Source organism: Asparagus officinalis, chromosome 7, assembly GCF_001876935.1.
Source record: "Asparagus officinalis chromosome 7, Aspof.V1, whole genome shotgun sequence".
NCBI classification, from domain to species: domain Eukaryota; kingdom Viridiplantae; phylum Streptophyta; class Magnoliopsida; order Asparagales; family Asparagaceae; genus Asparagus; species Asparagus officinalis.
The window spans coordinates 148,883,354-148,901,934 of record NC_033800.1 but is presented as its reverse complement, the minus strand read 5'-3'; the positions used below and the strand labels follow the sequence as shown (position 1 = coordinate 148,901,934).

Genomic DNA, 18,581 nt, shown 5'->3' with positions numbered 1-18,581 from the left:
CAGTGGGCCCTTCTACTATTCACATCTCTCTATCTCTCTCCTATCTTATAGAGTGCTATTGGGCACTTTATAGAAAAACCCTATATGATAAATCTTGAATGTAACTCTCTCTTATTTATCATTTAAGAGTGATTTACATAGACATTGATCATTAGGTAATTATGTACACCATTAGATTAAAGCACTTTAGTAGGAATTATAAACTCAAGTGCACATCAAAGGGTGCCTCACCAAAACATACAACCACTGTGCAAAGTCCCAACAAGCTCAACCAAAGTGCAAATACGTCCAACATAAAAAACAACAAATCCAATAAAAATCAGACCCTTTTTTTTATTTTTTTGCAAATGGAGCAATCCAACCTCCCTCTTTCCTGAGCTCCCTCCTCGTTTTGCCATTCAAACTCTCGACCGCAACCTCCCTCCCTCTCTGTACCATTGGCCGAGACTCTTTTGCTCGCATTGAATGCATCTTCTTAACTCATCACACGTTTCAAAATTGAAGCTTGCCCATGCAATCCATATAGAAACTCAAAGAAGCAGCCTCCAAACGTCCGAGCTTCAACATGAATCCCTTCTCCAAGTCCAATTTCCCTCTCTTGCTCGTGTTCGTTTCGTATCTACTGTTCTCTTCCGGCTCCTGTGAGTACTTGATCTCAGGGTCTGATGACACTCTAGATGTGCTGCTGTCGGTGAAAATATCGATCGACGAAGACCCGTTACTTGTTCTTGATGATTGGTCAATTGTGGATTCTGATTACTGCAATTGGACTGGAGTCACCTGCGATTCTGCCAGTTCAATCATCAGCCTGAACCTGTCAGGTTCATCTCTGGCAGGTTCAATCTCTCCTGCGCTAGGCAAGCTGAGTTCTCTGGTAACTCTTGATCTCTCTGATAACAAGTTGACAGGTAAAATCCCATCTCAGTTATCAAACATGTCTTCGCTTGAGATTCTACTGTTGTATTCGAACAGTCTCTCGGGCACAATTCCTTCGAGTTTAGGCTCTTTGTTGAATCTCAAAGTTATTCGCATTGGAGATAATGCTGAGTTGACAGGAGTAATTCCTGATTCATTTGGTGATCTTTCGAACCTGACAGTTCTTGGGCTTGCTTCTTGTAACCTGAGTGGTTCAATACCAAGCCGATTGGGCGACTTGGGCAAGCTTCAGAACTTAATTTTGCAGCAGAATCGACTCGAGGGTTTGATTCCGAAAGAGATAGGGAAGTGTAAAGACTTGGAGGTGCTCGCTTTGGCTGAGAACGAACTTACTGGGAGTTTGCCAATTGAGCTTGGTCATTTGAGCAGTCTTCAAATTTTGAACCTTGCTACTAACTCAATTGGAGGAGAGATACCAACCCAAATTGGTGAATTGAGTCAGCTTGTGTACCTCAACTTGCTCGGAAACAAAATTGAAGGCAAAATTCCAGCTTCAATTGGGGAATTGGGTAGTCTCCAAACACTTGATTTGTCAGCGAATATGCTTGAAGGCGAGATTCCGAAAGAATTACAGCAGTTGGAGGATTTGGTTTTTCTAGTTCTCTCAGACAACAGACTTTCAGGTTTTTTGCCTGAAAATGTCTGTCAGAATTCACCTAGCTTGGAGCATTTGCTATTGTCAACCAACAATTTCACTGGGAAAATACCTGTCAGTTTGATCGAATGCATGTCAGTGAAACAGTTGGATTTGTCTAACAACAGCCTAACTGGGTTCATTCCTCCTGAAATCGGCCAGCTCTACAATCTCACTGATCTTTTGCTCAATAACAATAGCCTCTCTGGTTCAATCCCTCCCAGTTTTGGTAACCTGTCAAATCTTCAGACATTGGCATTGTATCATAATGAACTGACAGGTGAAGTTCCTGAAGAAATTTTCCAGTTGCAGGACTTGCAGATTCTCTACTTGTACGAGAATCAACTGTCAGGTGAAATTCCATTAGGTATTGGTAACTGTTCGAGCTTGCAGATGATTGATTTCTTCGGTAATCAATTCAGTGGTACCATTCCCATAACCATTGGTCGGTTGAAGCAACTGAATTTTCTGCATCTCAGGCAAAATAGTCTCTCAGGTGAAATTCCAGCAACTTTGGGAAATTGCAGGCAGCTTAAAATTCTTGATTTGGCTGATAATCAGTTGACTGGCAAAATTCCAGTGACATTTGGGTACTTAGAATCTCTTCAACAGTTCATGCTCTATAACAATTCACTTGAAGGCAGCATACCAGATGAGATGTTTGATTGTAAGAACATTACGAGGGTGAATTTATCCAACAACAGACTCAATGGAAGCTTTCTTCCTCTTTGCGGTTCGAGTTCTCTACTCTCTTTCGATCTCACTAACAATTCATTCAATCTTGAGATCCCTGCACAGTTGGGAAATTCTGCATCTCTTGAAAGAATTCGATTAGGGAGCAACAAATTAACTGGTGAAATTCCTCTGATGCTTGGAGATATTGAAGCTTTATCGCTTCTTGATCTCTCGAACAACTTGCTCTCCGGCGAAATACCGAAAGAGTTGGCTTCTTGTAAAGAATTGAGACATATTGACCTCAATGGTAATCAGTTCACTGGATTAGTTCCTGAATGGCTTGGGAGCTTGCCTAATTTGGGAGAGCTCAAGCTTTCTTCTAATAAGTTTTCAGGTTTTCTTCCTATTGAACTCTTCAACTCTTTCAAGCTTCTAAGGCTTTCTCTTGATAACAATCTATTGAATGGTTCACTTCCATCTCAAATCTCCAATCTGACTTCGTTGAACGTACTTAATCTCTCTCGCAACAAATTCACCGGGCCTATTCCCTCTTCAATAGGAAAGTTATCCAAACTCTACGATCTTGATCTCTCTGGCAATTTCTTCACTGATAATATCCCATTCGAGATTGGCCAATTACAGAATCTACAAACAACATTAGACCTGAGCTTCAACAATCTCACTGGAGAAATTCCGACATCTCTCTTCTTGCTAACGAAACTTGAAGATCTCAACCTCTCTCACAACTCACTGACCGGAGAAATCCCTCATCAGATTGCTGAAATGAGTAGCTTAGTGAAGCTAGACCTTTCTTTCAATAAACTTGAAGGCAGATTAGACGCCAAATTCTCTCACTGGCCTCCTCAATCTTTCACTGACAACCGTGATCTCTGTGGTATCCCTCTTCAACAATGCATGAGCCCTGTATCAAAGAATCGCCGCTCCAATCTAAACTCTGCATCGATAGGAGTCCTCTCTGCCTCTCTCACCCTCACTTTTGTTCTTCTCCTCATTGCTCTTGCAATCTTTTTGAGAAGGCGGCGGTTACTCAAACCAAGTGAAATAAATTGTGTTTATTCTTCAACCTCTTCGCAAGCTTATAGGGAGTTGATCATCAAAGGTTCAGTGAGACGAGATTTCAAGTGGGACACAATCATGGAAGCTACAAAGAACCTCAGCAATGAGTTTGTCATTGGTTCAGGAGGTTCTGGTACTGTATATCGAGCTGAACTTCCAACTGGCGAAATTATCGCGGTCAAAAAGATTGTTCAGAAAGAGAACGATCTTTTCCTAACCGATAAAAGCTTCGGGAGGGAACTTCGAACACTGGGCAGAATCAGACACCGGCATCTCGTGAAGCTATTGGGATTTTTGAGTAGTACTAACGGGTCGAACATGATTGTGTATGAGTACATGGAGAATGGTAGCTTGTGGGATTGGTTGCATAGGCCAAATGTGAGCCAGAAGAAGAAAAGGGAGCTCAGCTGGGAGTGCAGGTTGAGAGTGGCTGTAGGCCTTGCAAAGGGAGTTGAGTATTTGCACCATGATTGTGTTCCAAGGATTGTTCATAGAGATATCAAATCCAGCAATGTCCTGTTGGATGGTGATATGGAAGCTCATTTGGGTGATTTCGGGCTGGCGAAGCTCGCGGTGGAGAGCCAGAGGGTGAACTCCAGAGGATACACTGAGTCTGAGTCTTTGTTTGCGGGTTCTTTCGGCTACATTGCACCTGGTATGTGTGCATCTGCATCATATAATATCATTAATATTAAACTTGTTTAATACTACTAAACTTTGTTTTTTTCGCAGAATACGCATACTCTCTAAGAGCAACAGAGAAGAGCGATGTATACAGTATGGGGATAGTACTGATGGAGCTAGTGACCGGACTAATGCCGACTTCTAATGCGTTTGGGGATATGGACATGGCTCGATGGGTTGAATCAAGAATTGAATCACAGGATGAAGACTTGCTGGATTCATCGCTGAAGCCTGTGGCAGCCCGCGAGAGAATACGCATACTCTCTAAGAGCAACAGAGAAGAGCGATGTATACAGTATGGGGATAGTACTGATGGAGCTAGTGACCGGACTAATGCCGACTTCTAATGCGTTTGGGGATATGGACATGGCTCGATGGGTTGAATCAAGAATTGAATCACAGGATGAAGACTTGCTGGATTCATCGCTGAAGCCTGTGGCAGCCCGCGAGCAGTCGTCGATGTTCGAAGTTCTTGATTTGGGTCTGGAGTGCACGAGGACTGCCGCTGCTGAGAGGCCCAGCTCGAGGAAGGTGTCAGAGGTTTTGGTTCAGATTTGTTCGAGGGTTCGTCGTGCTGGCCATGGAAAGAATATTATTGTCTGAGAGTTTGCTGAAAGTATTGGGCTGTTGGGTAGTTTATTTCAATTATATATCATAATGTTTGTAGATATCAAGTAAGAGTTTGGGTGACTTGCACAGACCCCAAACCATTGCTTTGAACTGCAACCCCCCTCAGGGCAGCAGATAGACCACTTGGGTTAAATTCTCTCAGCTCCTTTAAAACTTAGTGAAATTTGGAAGATATAGCTCCCCAGCTGAAATCAGCGTCTATGAGAGTAAAAGATCCACGCACGGACAAATTTAAAAATAAAAAAAAACTGCGTGCAATTAACTCTGAACCCTTGTGTTCACAATCAACATAATTGAGACATCACAATAACTGAACAATCCTCCTCTCTACAAATTAACATCACGTAACGCAAACTATTTTAGGAAATTCTAAATGTAACAGTATGATGACTCCTGTGCACAGTCATCACCACTAAACTATATTATCAATAAGGAACACATCTATGGCAGAGGAAAAACAGACCAAACATTTCATCAATTATCAGTTCACTTTTTTGTTTATATATATGCTTTAATCAACAAAGAAAACATAACACAAAAGAAAATCTCTATTACACTTCTCTGAAAAGAAAAGGGAAAATGACTACAATAAGAAGGCTTACACAGTTTATTTCCACTCAAGGGTGTACTCCCATTCACAATTCATGGAAGAAACACCCATATTTTGATTTTTTTTTTTCTGCAATGAAGAATGATACAATATACATCGGTATAGAGCTCTATACTGCCACCAGTATTAGTTAAACGAACAAAAAAAAATTACAAACCTGAACAAAACACTGCTTTCCCTTGTCACAGGAGTTTGCTGGTTCGACGCTTTGATGGACCTCCAGGGAAGAGCTTCATTATCCAACCCAACACTCTCTCAACCACCTATGGGAGGTAAAAATAGACCAAAGCTTAGTAGAAGTATTTGATCTGAAAGGGTCTAATGTAATATATACAGAAGCTATTGACTGGAGGTAGATTTGGAATATTGTTTAATGTGTACATTCACATAACAAGCTGATCCAGTTTTACAAATGGCAGTTTGAACAACCAAAATGGTTAAAGATTGTATCAGCCCTCAACCCTCAACACAACTTAGCGGCATGGTCCTTCGATATGGTATTAGAGCAAACCCAGTTTCAATTTTAGTCATGTACTTAATGTGTATTTTTAAGAAAAAAGTACCGATGTGTAAGTCCATGTTTCAGCCCATAGAAAGGACCATCAACAGATGGGGGCATATTAGAATATATAATCATAAACCTCAAGCCTGACCGCAACTTCGGAGTTTTGGTGAAGTGGTTGGGTCCTTTCATAGGTTGGATCACAAACAGATGCAAAACTCACACCAACTTAGTAGTCTACTTCCAGCTTCTTACAGAGGGGTATATATTTACTAGAAAAGCTGTCTAAGTCCAAAAGTCTTCCTTCGGCAGAGATGCAGAATTTTAAGCAGCAGAAATTCTTAAATAAACAAGTCAACAAGAAAAGCTAGAATGGGCCTTTAGACATCTGAGAAAATATATTTCCTTACAAAATTATGGTCTATAGCATTTCAATACCATACCTCATCTCCCTCATCAGCATATACTGTTGCATCTTGCAAGCTGTGGGTGTCTGCCTGTCTTGCCATGACATTTTCATTAGCCATACGCTGGGCAGTCAAAAGCTCTAATCTTTGTGTTTGTGCTTCCAGTTTTTGTGAGAGGTCCTTATTAAAATCCTTCAATAAAAAAAGGGAAATATAAGCTGCAGAGAAAAATTGCATGGAAATATAAATAATGCACATAGGAATCCTTTGACACAATAAGGATGAGAATATGAGTAAAGATCACATTCTGCTAGTAAGAATTCATCAGTTTGCATTGACTATAAACTAGCTGTATTACATAAATTTTAAGTAGGAAAAAATGAGGACTTCAATGGAAGAAATATGATGATATGAAACCTTATGTAACGTAGAACATAGATAAATAATGGTTTTAGAATAAGGACAGTAAACCAGGATTCAAAACACAAGAATTTTTCTGTCATGGATTCAAAATATATCAACCATATGATAGTTGTATAATGTATGAAATTTCCGCACCAGCTTGTATTAAATGATAAGTTAAATACCTTCAGCTTCTTACAATTTGATGATTCGATTTTCAGAGCTCCAACTAGCTCATCTTTCTCCAAAGTCAACTGTCAGTTCCAAATTAATTTTGTTATGCCAATGTTCAAGAGATTACAAAAAGTAGAAGTATTACGTAAAGCACGACATGTTTCTAAGTTGACATAATGACAATATGAAAAAATAGGCATTACTACCTCAGATATCAAAGAATTGATATTTTTAATCATTCTGAGTTGATCATGTGGAATATAACCGGAAGCATCTGGAAGAACAAATGCCAAATCTTCATGCACCAGAGAGGAAGTAGAAGCATCCATTGGACCCATCACAGTATCTTGTGCTTGATTTACAATATTGTGTAGCATCCTTTCTGCAGTTCTTGTCTCACCACCAACCACATCGAAAGGCTCAGTACCTGAAGGAGAAATGTAGATGGCATATAATGTAAGTCTTTTAAAGTTGTAAAAGAAACAAGATGACACACACTGAAATTATCCCGATAGAACCAGCTGTTAGCATTTATTTAGTTGCTTAATAATACTGAACAATCCAGTTAGAACAAACAGTTGGAATCAATATAGTTCCTGGATGACATTGTCTAACCTATGAGAATTAATCTAGTTACTGAAGAAGACTGTGCACGCATAGGGACATGCTTATAATCGAGACCTTAAGTTTGTGTGATATGTGTTATTCGTCCAAAACCATTTGGTTAAGGTGAGTATGTGATATGGTTCTAAAGCACCAGGTCCTCGGCTCAAACGCCATTTACAGTTCAAAGTATTTCCTCTCCTTTATTCACCCTTTTCAAGCAAGTTAACTCTTATCTGAAGCCTTTCTACATGGCAAGTAAACCATTTAGTAAAGGCCTGCGTTAGGGGTAGTTTTAAAAGATTTTCTACTTGTGTGATATACATTGTCATCATAACCCAATAGCTTAACCTTTTGGTTTAAGGGATTATCATACAAAGTCAGTGAAAGAACATACAGCAATCAAAGAAACCAGATGTGAGAAAATTTTGAACAAAGTAGCACAGCAAAACATTGTACAGTAATTCAATTTCATTTGATAATTGAGATAGGTGTTACCCAATAGCTTAACCTTTTGGTTTAAGGGGTTATCATACAAAGTCAGTGAAAGAACATACAGCAATCAAAGAAACCAGATGTGAGAAAAATTTGAACAAAGTAGCACAACAAAACATTGTACAGTAATTCAATTTCATTTGATAATTGAGATAGGTGTTACCCTTATACTTGGAAGTAAGAAAATCTCTTTCCTCAATATCAAAATAATGGGTCTACCTTCCTTTTTTTTATCATCTAAACTAGCTGCTTAACAACCAAAAAATTTTCAAGTGAAGACTTCTATTAATAGTGAGAAAGAGGAAAATAATGAAGTAAAGCTCGCCAATATTTATTTACATAGGGTACATATATGATCTGTAAAAATCAGCATTTTATATTTTGCAGTTCTCTGGAGACTGGAAACTATTACGCCTTCAAATTGTCAAATAGTCCATGTCCAAGACTAATTACTAAATAGCTAGTACTTTTTTCTTTCATCATCAATACCTAACTCAATTATATACTACTTTTCTCTCAGTTATGAACAACCATCTTAAAATATATTATCATGTGATGAATGCAAATCATAAGAGATACTTGACTCATACCTAAATCGTCTGTTGAGGTAGAAACATCTCTTCCAGTAGAGGTCTTCTCAGCATCCACTTTCTCATTTGCAGGGACTTTCCGCAGCTTGATCTGCAATAGTTTCTTTTCTGCATAGAAAAAATATATAATATCAATTAACTAACAGGAGAGTCCATCGTGACATGTAAGGTAACAGCCTTCTCCCACCACGTCCGACACAAGCAACAAATGCCTGGATATGCAGGTGATGCTTCGTTAAGATGAACAATTACCTAGGGATGAGGAAAATTATAAAAAAGTATTAACTATGTAGTTAAAGCTTCTATGTCCAGAATAGAAAATATCTGATAACTTGCAACCAAGGAGAAGGTCTTCCATAAGGAATATGCAGCAGAAAAAAGATAACATATGAGATTTGAAACAATATATGCAAAGAGATTACCACCTTCTTGCAACGCATCAATTGTGAATTGGAAATCCTGGCGCTCTTTCTCTAGAATGGACACTTTACGCCTGTAGAAATGCAAGAAGAGAGGAGAAAAGACTAGTTATAACCCTTTACAAAGCTTTCAGAAATTGTAACTGTAGCTATTTGGTATATTTCAAATAATAGGCACCGCTTTTGCAACCTTACATATTAACTTAATGTTAAAAATCAATTCCAAGTTCTGGGATATCATATTATGATACTGGTTTTCTAATACCTTTAAACATACAAAGTGCAAACTGCAAATTGAGAGTTAAAAACTTGAATATTTGGACAATAAATCATAACAAAATTATTCACAAACAAGTATAATATAATATTTAATATCGAGAAGGCAGTGACTGCTCCAAAGAGGTTCCTCTTAACAATTACATTAATTTCCAAAAATGGGATGTGCAAAAAAAAGCCAACATAAATTCTTAACTCCTAGAATTTCTTAATAGTAAAGTTCAAATTCTTCAACTTGTATGTCAGCCAAGCTCAACAATTTAAAAGTTGGATATAAATAAATTAGAACAAAAATAAAATATTAGACATACTTGTATGATGTGATCTCAGAATTCAAGTTCTCCATTTGCTTTTCAAGCTTTAACTCATTTGACCTTAATCTGAGTGCCTATACAGAAGTCCATGAATGAATTAGATCGGCAACCACTAGCGAAAAATATAGTGTAAATTGATTAACTAAATAATACAGAAAGAATGCAGAAAGCAACAATAAAATCCAAATTCTAGCGATAGCAAAACTTAAACAAAAACAGAAATTATCCTCTCTAGTTTTCTCTTATTGTAAAAAGTGTCGAGTCATGAGTGGTAGAACAAGTTTTTCTCAAGAGAACATTAAATACAGAGAATTACAAAGAAAAAGAAACTACCTTCTCTTCCAAGCCAATAACTTCAGAAGTAAGTATTTTTGCTCTTTCATCTGCAGCATTACATTCCATTTGTGCATGCACATATTCCGATCTTATAGATTCAATAGCCAACTGTGGAACACAACAGTATAAAAAAATGACGTAAGAAACTTTTGCCTCTCGAGGCATTGCATATGTAACACAGAGATACATCTTGATATAATATGATACAATTACATTTACATCGATAAATGCACTTCATGTCTGTGGATAAGAATGATTAGATTGAAACTAAACCATTGAAATGCCTAAAACAAACTTCATGATAGGGCATATTTAGGTCTCTCACAATTTAATTTTCATTGCTTATCCTTATGGGCTAAAAGAGTTAATTAGTCTGTGCACAACAGTTAGCATACATTTCCTCTCAAAAAATATGTGAATCCAATCTCACACGCTATACCTTGCTTTCTCAGTAATAAAATTACTTTGAACATCAACCCTTCTGTTAATATTAACTTTGTTTTTATTAGCTAATGAACAGTCAACCACCAAACTGATTTTTTACGTTCTTGATTCAAGGATCTCTAATTGTAAATTAGGAATCTAGGATGTAATGTCATCTTTCCAAATTCGGTGTGCTTTCTATTTAACAGCATATTAATCAACAAGAGGCATTCCTTCTGTTTAGAGCCAATGAAAATATTAATTGGTTGGCCATCTATGAGCACTTTGTCATTCAACAAGTTGGATGGTCTCGAGAAGAAGTCCATTCTCAGAGAAGCAAATTTATGTTGGGATTTTTGATGTTAATGTTCTGTGGAGAATCCTTGCTGCAGATAAAAGTAGACAAACTTGTTCTCAGAAGTAGCGTGGATCCTGCTTACGTGAGTTCAGATCAAAATCCAACTCGTGCTGGTCTGGCAAGACCTATAAAACACTTTTTCAACTAGAAGAGGCAAGAAGCTCCCCAAGTCTAATGGGAATTCAAATAAAATCTCCACAGTAATGCTTAGAACACAGCACCGTCCAGGTTAACAATTCGCTAAAGCAGACTCTTATTCATTGATATTTTAAAAAAGGGAGATATCAGATGCCCATCTCTCAACAAGGAAGTTAACTAATTTCAGAAGAAAAGACACATGGATGAAAAAGTCATCCACTAGATCATGTTAGATTTAAAACACCCCAGTTCTGTGTGATATATCATATGGCAGGTTTCATTACAAATTTCCTATAAGCAGATACTTGAAAATGTTGCAGTCAGTGAAAAGGATACTAACATCAGAAAGGGTAAAGAACTGACCAGCTGGGCCTTGATTTCTTCCTGCAACCTTCCCATGTCAGATTTTAATTGGCTGACAATTTGTCCCTGAGACAGAAAGTAATAGTTGGATTAAATTGACAAAATAGCTATACAAACTCCATACTGGAATTAGCCTTCAATGAAGGCAACACCATCAATTCATGCAATGCTGCAAACATATCAAAATTAACACCAGCTTGATAGTGCAGCTGTAGGCCTTATTGCTTTATACAATATTAACTTTTAATGTGTACCTTATATGTGCAAACAATTTTATGGTTTAACTAGCTTAATTAGAGTGATACTATATTGAAGGTTTATAATGCTTACAAAACAGTCCACCATATGATATAAGACGATATCCGAAATAAAGTTCAACTCTAGATAGCCAAAACACCTATATAAATGGTACACTTCAAGTGAACGAGCATAGAAGTACTTGTGGTAAACATTGCAAATACTATGAAAATTGATAGATCATCGGGCGAACAACTAAATAAATATCCATGTCCTTGGGCTAAGAGTCCAAAGAAGCACAAATACGAATTCAAATAGAGGATTTTTTTTTTACTGTCAAAGAATTCTAAAGTTAGGGACTCAGTTCCATGCCTGGTAAGTGATCAGAGAACAAACCTGCTGGTTATAGCTCTCAGTCAAAGATGAATTTTCAGCAGCTAAGGACTCTGCTAACGTTCTTGATGTCTCCAGAGCTCTTTGCAGTGAGAATTTTTCTTGGGTCAAATCTTCAATGTGCTGCACAAAAAGAAGACTCATGATCTAACATAATGGACCCTATGACATGCCATATGGGGAGTCAAAGATGACTAATCACATAACCATGCTATTTGCAATTTGCAAATTATGGGGGGGGAATAAACAGTAACACCATTACAAACAAAAGATCAACTTATCAAAGCTAAGATCTAGATATTACTCACACCACAAGTCCCAAATGACCACATTGTCTCCGACAAAAGATAGCTAAATATGCATAGTAAGACTCTGATTCTTCAAAAAAAAAAATGTAGACGGTTGGCTTAGGTTCATCCTAGGCTCCTAGCTAAAGGGGCAGTCAACACCAGCCAGCAGACATAGAAATCACGAAATTCATCTCAATTTTAATTTCAAAATAAGGATACCGTAAATAAACTTACATAAGAAGCAAAGAAATCTGAAGAAACAATCAGCATGTCTGATCCTTACGCCAAGTACATACACTACAAGGTGCAATTTATAATGCAACAATGCAGGCCCCAAATTCTAAGACGACTAGAACACATGCATATGTAATCAACATGACAAGAAAAAAGCTGATTCTCATGCAAAGCTACATAAATTTACAGTCACATTCTATAATACAAATGTTTAGATAGGTTATAAATAATTTAATTCCAAACATTACTAGAACAATTATCTAAGAAAAAAACAACCGAAATAAAGAAGCGTCTGCAACAATAATTCTAATTAATGTAATCAAAACTCATTCTTCCAGAAATAACTAATTTTATTACATCTTTCTTGCAAGAAAATGTTTCTAAGTGAAAAGTGAACATAAAAATACTAATAGTAACTAATACAAGAGATTACAGGCTCCTATGAAATAAATTAAATAGAATTCATTTGTTGCTTTATAGTGAAAACAATTTGCAACTAATTACTGAGTTGCATATAACTGAAACTATTCATCCAATAGCGTTAAATCTACTTACTTTTTGGGGTCTGCCTTCTGAGAGTGCAAAATAAGAGTAGCTACTTCGAGAGGTTTGCAACTTCAGCTATCGACTGATGTGTGCATAAATCCTTGCAACTTGATTTCATCTTATCTTCTACATTTAATTGTTCAGAAGATTATAAAGTAAATTGTTGGTAGCTATGTTAACTTGATACTTCTATTAGGAAGCCGTACCCATACTACCCAAACCTCTTGGACACTTCTTGGATATATGCATATGTCTATTCAGGCGTATACTCAATTTCGGGCGTGTACTCAATTATATAACACATGTTTTAATTTAAAACACTTCTCATACACTTCTTGGAAGCATATTCTACACTTCCACTTCACATCTATTTCTTATATATCGATCTCATGTAAATGGAAAAACAATATTGATCTTGTGTAAATTATTATTTTAATACATATAAATATACATAACATGCATATATAAAGCCGTGTCCCTGTACCCTACCTTTTACAATTTTGTCGTGTCCCCTACCCGTACCCATACCCGTACAACCTAGGTTGGTAGTAAGTAGATCAAATCAATCGATGCAATTACCATGGGAATCAAACGATTGGTCATGATCTAGTGGCAATTGGTGTAAAACCCAATCGGGGAGGAAAAATCAACATAACAACATAACTGCATACTAAAAAGACTTGTCTACAACATATGGACATCTTTTCAAGAGTAACATCCCTCAATGCTTGATCTGATTTGTTTTAGTTCTCTGGTGGCTTGGTTTGTCAAAGAAACTTCATGTTCGATCTGCAACATGTGGTATTGGTCTGTGCGTGTTCCAACACTAATTTGATATTGTAATATGCACGGAAAATAAATTTTAAACAATTGTTATAAGGTACTTTGTTTCATTGTGCAAAAAGAACAGAAAAGACTGTACAAAAATCCATGCGTTAGCTTGCAAATTGTTGTAGGCACATAAGAACAAAAATGTGAATTATAAAGCATTCACCTGTTCAAGGGCTGCAAAATCTTCATCCTTCTTTGAAGTGAACTCATGATCCCTCTGTGCATGATCATCTCCAGCAGGGTTTAGCAGTTTCCCATCATGTGAAGAGACAAAAGTGTTCATAGATACTTCCATATCACTTTTAGAATCAGGCGTAAATGATTCTAAAGAGTGGTCTACAGTGTTAAACTCTGCAAATGGCCGTGCAGGAGAAGATAATGGGGCATCCGTACTTTGAGAATTTGAAATGTCAAAAGATCCATGAATATTAGCTTTCTCAGGCTCTCTATATGGAACATAAGCCATTGAAGAACCCCTGGAAGCACCCAGAGAATCAAGAAAAGATGGACGAGAACGATTTGAATTGGTTCCAAAACTAGATGAAGTAAAAGGAGCTTCATATTGTGTGCTTTTATAAGCAAAACTAGAATCTCCATATGAAGGTTCTGATGCATGCCACCGTGCACTGTCAACGTTAAGGTTGTAATCAGTGGAGTCAGCCAGTTTCCCTCCTCCTCTACCAATATCATTGACATTGTTTCTGCACAGGCTTCCAGTATAGGGGAGCTCCATCTCAGCAGATTTTTCTGTTTATCATGGTTCTAAACATCGTAACAGGCCTTAAAAGTAAACACAAGAACACAAAGCAAGAGGTGATCAATTTGTAAAACTCCAGATACACTTTACCTTTATGTAAACCCAATGAGCTAGTTGAAGTGCTGGGAAACCCGGATAAATTTTGCCCATCAACCATCTCATCATAAGAGTTTGAGGAACTTGGAAAAGATGTCCCGAAATTGCTCGTGGGAGCTTTTGAGGCATATCTGTCTTCACCAGGTGGAGCTCCAAAGAATGAATGAGAACTCAAACTACTAACATTCATGTCAAGATTTGGATTTGCCTTGACTGGATTAAAAGTGACAAATTGATCTGTATTACCACTATACTGTTCGATTATTGTATCCTTTTTATGACCAAGCTCCCTGCTTTCTTGCCACTGATCATAATAACCATTAACTAGTTGAGGGAAGTCTGCCTTTTCATATAAATTAGGTACTTCATTCCCAGCATATTGTACTGATCCACCATAAGATGCCTGACTACTATCAACCAGGACAGGAGAGCTACCGTGCATCCGATTTGAGGAGTGAACCTCAGTGCTCTGGGAAAGATTAACAGCTTTATTTCCACCAGGTATACCCGACCCGTTGGAATCGGTATCGCTAGCAGATTTAGCCCCATCTTTCACAAGGTCGTGTTTTTGAGAGACAATTTCATGTTGGTCTACATCAGATACTATCAATTGGCCTGTAGATGCGGCTTTTTTGGCTCGTCCTACTGCCTTTTTCCTACGGAACTCCTCCAACTGAGGCAAAGATAATCAAATACCTTAGACCTTTTCTATGTCCATCGCTAGAAATAAAAGCTATCTATAAGCTGGTATTAGAATTCTGTACAAGAATGAGTTATATATTCAAATTCACAGCAGAAACTCAACGCAACTCCGAAAAAAAAAAGACCCTCATAACAGAACATAGATTTGTGAACAAAAAAAATGGCAATATGATTCCGAAAAGTGTTTACTTGGAACAAGACAAATAAATTTCATCAAGATTATACATATGATTCCATCTGCTCTCTACCGCTGCTCTCCTTTCTCTGTGGCCGAGACTAAAAAAATTGGCCGCTTCCGCCAAACAAGTGGTTCCGACAAGTTTTCAAGTGATGCTGCTGCTAATGAAGTTGTTGGGAATGGGAAATGAGATAATAATTAATTAGTGATAGCCTGGTTAATGATCGTAACGCATCATTCGACATTAAAATGTTAACATAAACCTCAAACAAAAGCTGAACTTGGCGACTTCGCATTCGCATTAAAGCCATATTATTACAGCTCCCCGTTAATCTACTAGTATCCACTAATTTTAGCGAAAATTACACCTGGGAAAAAAAAAGCTAGCCAGGCGAATTTCAAGGCTGAAACACGACGGATCTCGTAAGAGAAAACGAAAATCGGATCCAAGCTCCTACCTTTTTCTTCCCCGCTTCGAGATGCCCTAACTTTTTCGAATTGGGCAGGACCTGCGCTGATGCCATACGTTCCGATTCCCAAATCCTGCCCAATTTCCCTCAAATTCTCAGGCTCCCCCGATTTCAAATCAAAGAGGGAGGAGTAAATTTGAGTGATTCGATTGAAAAGAAGAAAAGAGACGAGAGAATCTCTTCGCAGATCTCCTCCCTCTCTCTAAAATTCCCCCCTCGCTTGTTTTTTGTGATTTCATTCCTTGCCACTTTCTGAGTTCCTCGGTAAGGGAGAGCGTTGGAGAGGAGTCGGGTTTCGGGTTTGTGCCGACCAGCGTTTTGGGTCGGATCCTTATGGGATCCGCTTTGCGCTTTGCTATATATATATTGTGCTTTTGCTTTTAAAAATTGATTGATGGAAAGAAATATAATTGTATTTTCAGTCGTGTTCTATAAATGCTCTATTTTGTATCAGGGAGATAAAACAGCATATTTTTTTGGGAAAAATGTTTCAAGGCCCCAAAACAAAAAAGCGGATGTGGGCAGGCCCCCTGTATTTTTTTTGGTGTGACAAACCCCCCAAAACCAAACTTAATACTTAATCAGCCCTTTTTTCATTTCCAAGACAACTTTAAGAGAAAAGTTGAGGCGTTCAGACCAAAGTACCCTTTTGTACCCGTTCCCCCCTTCCGCCTTCTCTCTCTCTCTCTCTTCTCTCTCTGTATCTTCTTCACCGCAAACCTCCATTAGCTTTCGAACCCATTTTCAAAACCCTAGTTTCACTCAAGCGGCTAGAAAATCTAATTGGAAAATGCCCCAAAGAAATTTAAGTAAAATGGCGAAGAACTGTAAGCGTAGCAAGTCTGAAGTGGCCAACAAACAAACGGAACAGGGCGTTCGTCACCGGCGTCGATCGGCACGATTGGCGCAGCAGGAAATGCCAAAGTTATCCGCCTCCGCCTCTGCCTTGATATCGCCCGCCGGCAATTCTGCTCCGACATCCTCTGAGGATGAGGAGAGTAACGAGGCGACGGAAACCCTATTGAGCATGAAAAGCCCGCTTTCCCCCGTCACTTCGTCATAAATGCGTTGGGAGAGATCACCGAACAAGAGAACCCATTCAGCCGGTTTTCTTTGAGAGAGATGAGGGCATTTTCGGGAGGAAGCAACAAAATACACCCACTTGATGTATACGTATGGGCTTTTGGGTCTGGGCCACAATTTTCACAATTTTTTGGGGCTGAAGGCTAAGGCAGTTAATTGGGGGGGCTGGGCCACATCCGCTTTTTTGTTTTGGGGCCTTGAAACATTTTCCCCTATTTTTTTTCATAAAAAATATGTTATACTTCTCTGAGGCAAAAAATAGGGCAGTTAATACAAGTAGTTCTCTCATATTCTATTCATCATGCTCATTCAGCGAAATATCCAATTCATTTTTCGAGACTGTGTCGTATCTAATTTTTTTTCCATACATGAATCGCATCCCTTTTCTTACATTCCATATATGATTTCTACTTCAATCATATCATACTTTCTTTAAAAACACGAATGAGAAATTTTTCAATGGCCAATATTATCCTTTATTATTTTGAATATTTTATTTATATCTTAATATATCCTAATCATAATTACATCATATCCTAATCTTACGTGAACTATCTATCGCTTAACAATTTAAAACATAATATTAATAAAATATATAAAACATCTTTATGGTATTAGTTTGTTAAGATAAAGAAATTATACGTAACTAACATACTATAATACATGAAGTATTGTAAAAAAATCCTAAAAAGTTTTAAAATTGCATAAAATACCCTGAAAAGTTTAAAATTATAAAAACCATCGTGATGTCTCAAAACTTAAAATAACAAACATGAAATCAAGAAATTAACAACAGTTTGTGAAGAATTTAAAATTTACACTTAGCACCTCAATGTCTCAAAAATTATAGAAACACCCTCAAAAGTTCACAAACAAGCACCCTAAAATTCTAAAATTTCAAAACGTATAAACAATATAGATGAATTTAAGGGATTACCATGATGCACCCAAAAAATTCTGACATTTTAAAATTTAAAACAACAAATGTGAAATTAAGAAATTAACATTTTTAATTAACATCTCAATATCTCAAAATTTATAGAAACACCAACAAAAGCTTAAATTATAAAAAAAATCACCCTAAAATTCTAAAATTTCAAAATTTGCAGACAACAAAAGATGAATTCAAGATATTACCCTTAGACACCTAAAAATTTAAAATTTACCTAAATTAACCTCAAAGTTACAAAATTTGTAAAAAAACTCCTTCAAAATTTAGAAATTGTAAAAAACACTCTAAATTTTCAAAAATTATAACAATTACACATCAAATCTGAAAACTATTGGGAAACCGCTGAAATTTAAAATTTTCCAAAATTAATCTATAGTTTTATAATTGCAAAAAGCACCCACAAATTTTAAGAGTTATATGAAATATTCTGACATTATAAAAATTACCACCAACATATGAAACATAGAAGTTACAACTACCAAACTTAAAAGAATTTTTTTTTTAAAACTCTCCCAAAGTTTTAAAAACTACAAATCACACCCTCAAAGTTCAAAACTATAAAAAAGGCTAAAATTTTAAAACTTGGCAAAGAAAAGTATAATTGTTTAGTATTTTTTCATTAAGATGTGTGTGTGTGTGTGTGTAATTTCCAATTTAGGGTTTACTATCCCTTTTCAGCATCTAAAAATAGTATAAGTTGATTGGTAAACAAAAGCAATAAGAATTGATTAAAAACATCCAACTAAGGAATAAAAATTTAAAAAAT

At 37.0% G+C, this 18,581-nt stretch overlaps 2 protein-coding genes across 2 annotated transcripts; one reads left to right on the top strand and one right to left on the bottom strand.

The window, feature by feature from the left end:
- Nucleotides 221–4,791, top strand: LOC109850219 (LRR receptor-like serine/threonine-protein kinase GSO1). Its single transcript, XM_020420181.1, has 2 exons — nt 221–3,977; nt 4,257–4,791. Exons 1-2 carry the CDS (start codon nt 566–568, stop codon nt 4,607–4,609), a joined length of 3,765 nt encoding a protein of 1,254 aa, XP_020275770.1. The 5' UTR covers nt 221–565; the 3' UTR covers nt 4,610–4,791.
- Nucleotides 5,317–16,057, bottom strand: LOC109850218. Its single transcript, XM_020420180.1, has 13 exons — nt 15,769–16,057; nt 14,425–15,103; nt 13,741–14,324; nt 11,680–11,799; nt 11,047–11,112; nt 9,762–9,872; nt 9,426–9,502; nt 8,845–8,912; nt 8,420–8,527; nt 6,938–7,158; nt 6,743–6,811; nt 6,192–6,347; nt 5,317–5,509 (listed from the first exon to the last, which is right to left on the bottom strand). The coding sequence occupies exons 1-13, from the start codon at nt 15,832–15,834 to the stop codon at nt 5,429–5,431; spliced, it is 2,406 nt and encodes an 801-aa protein (XP_020275769.1). The 5' UTR covers nt 15,835–16,057; the 3' UTR covers nt 5,317–5,428.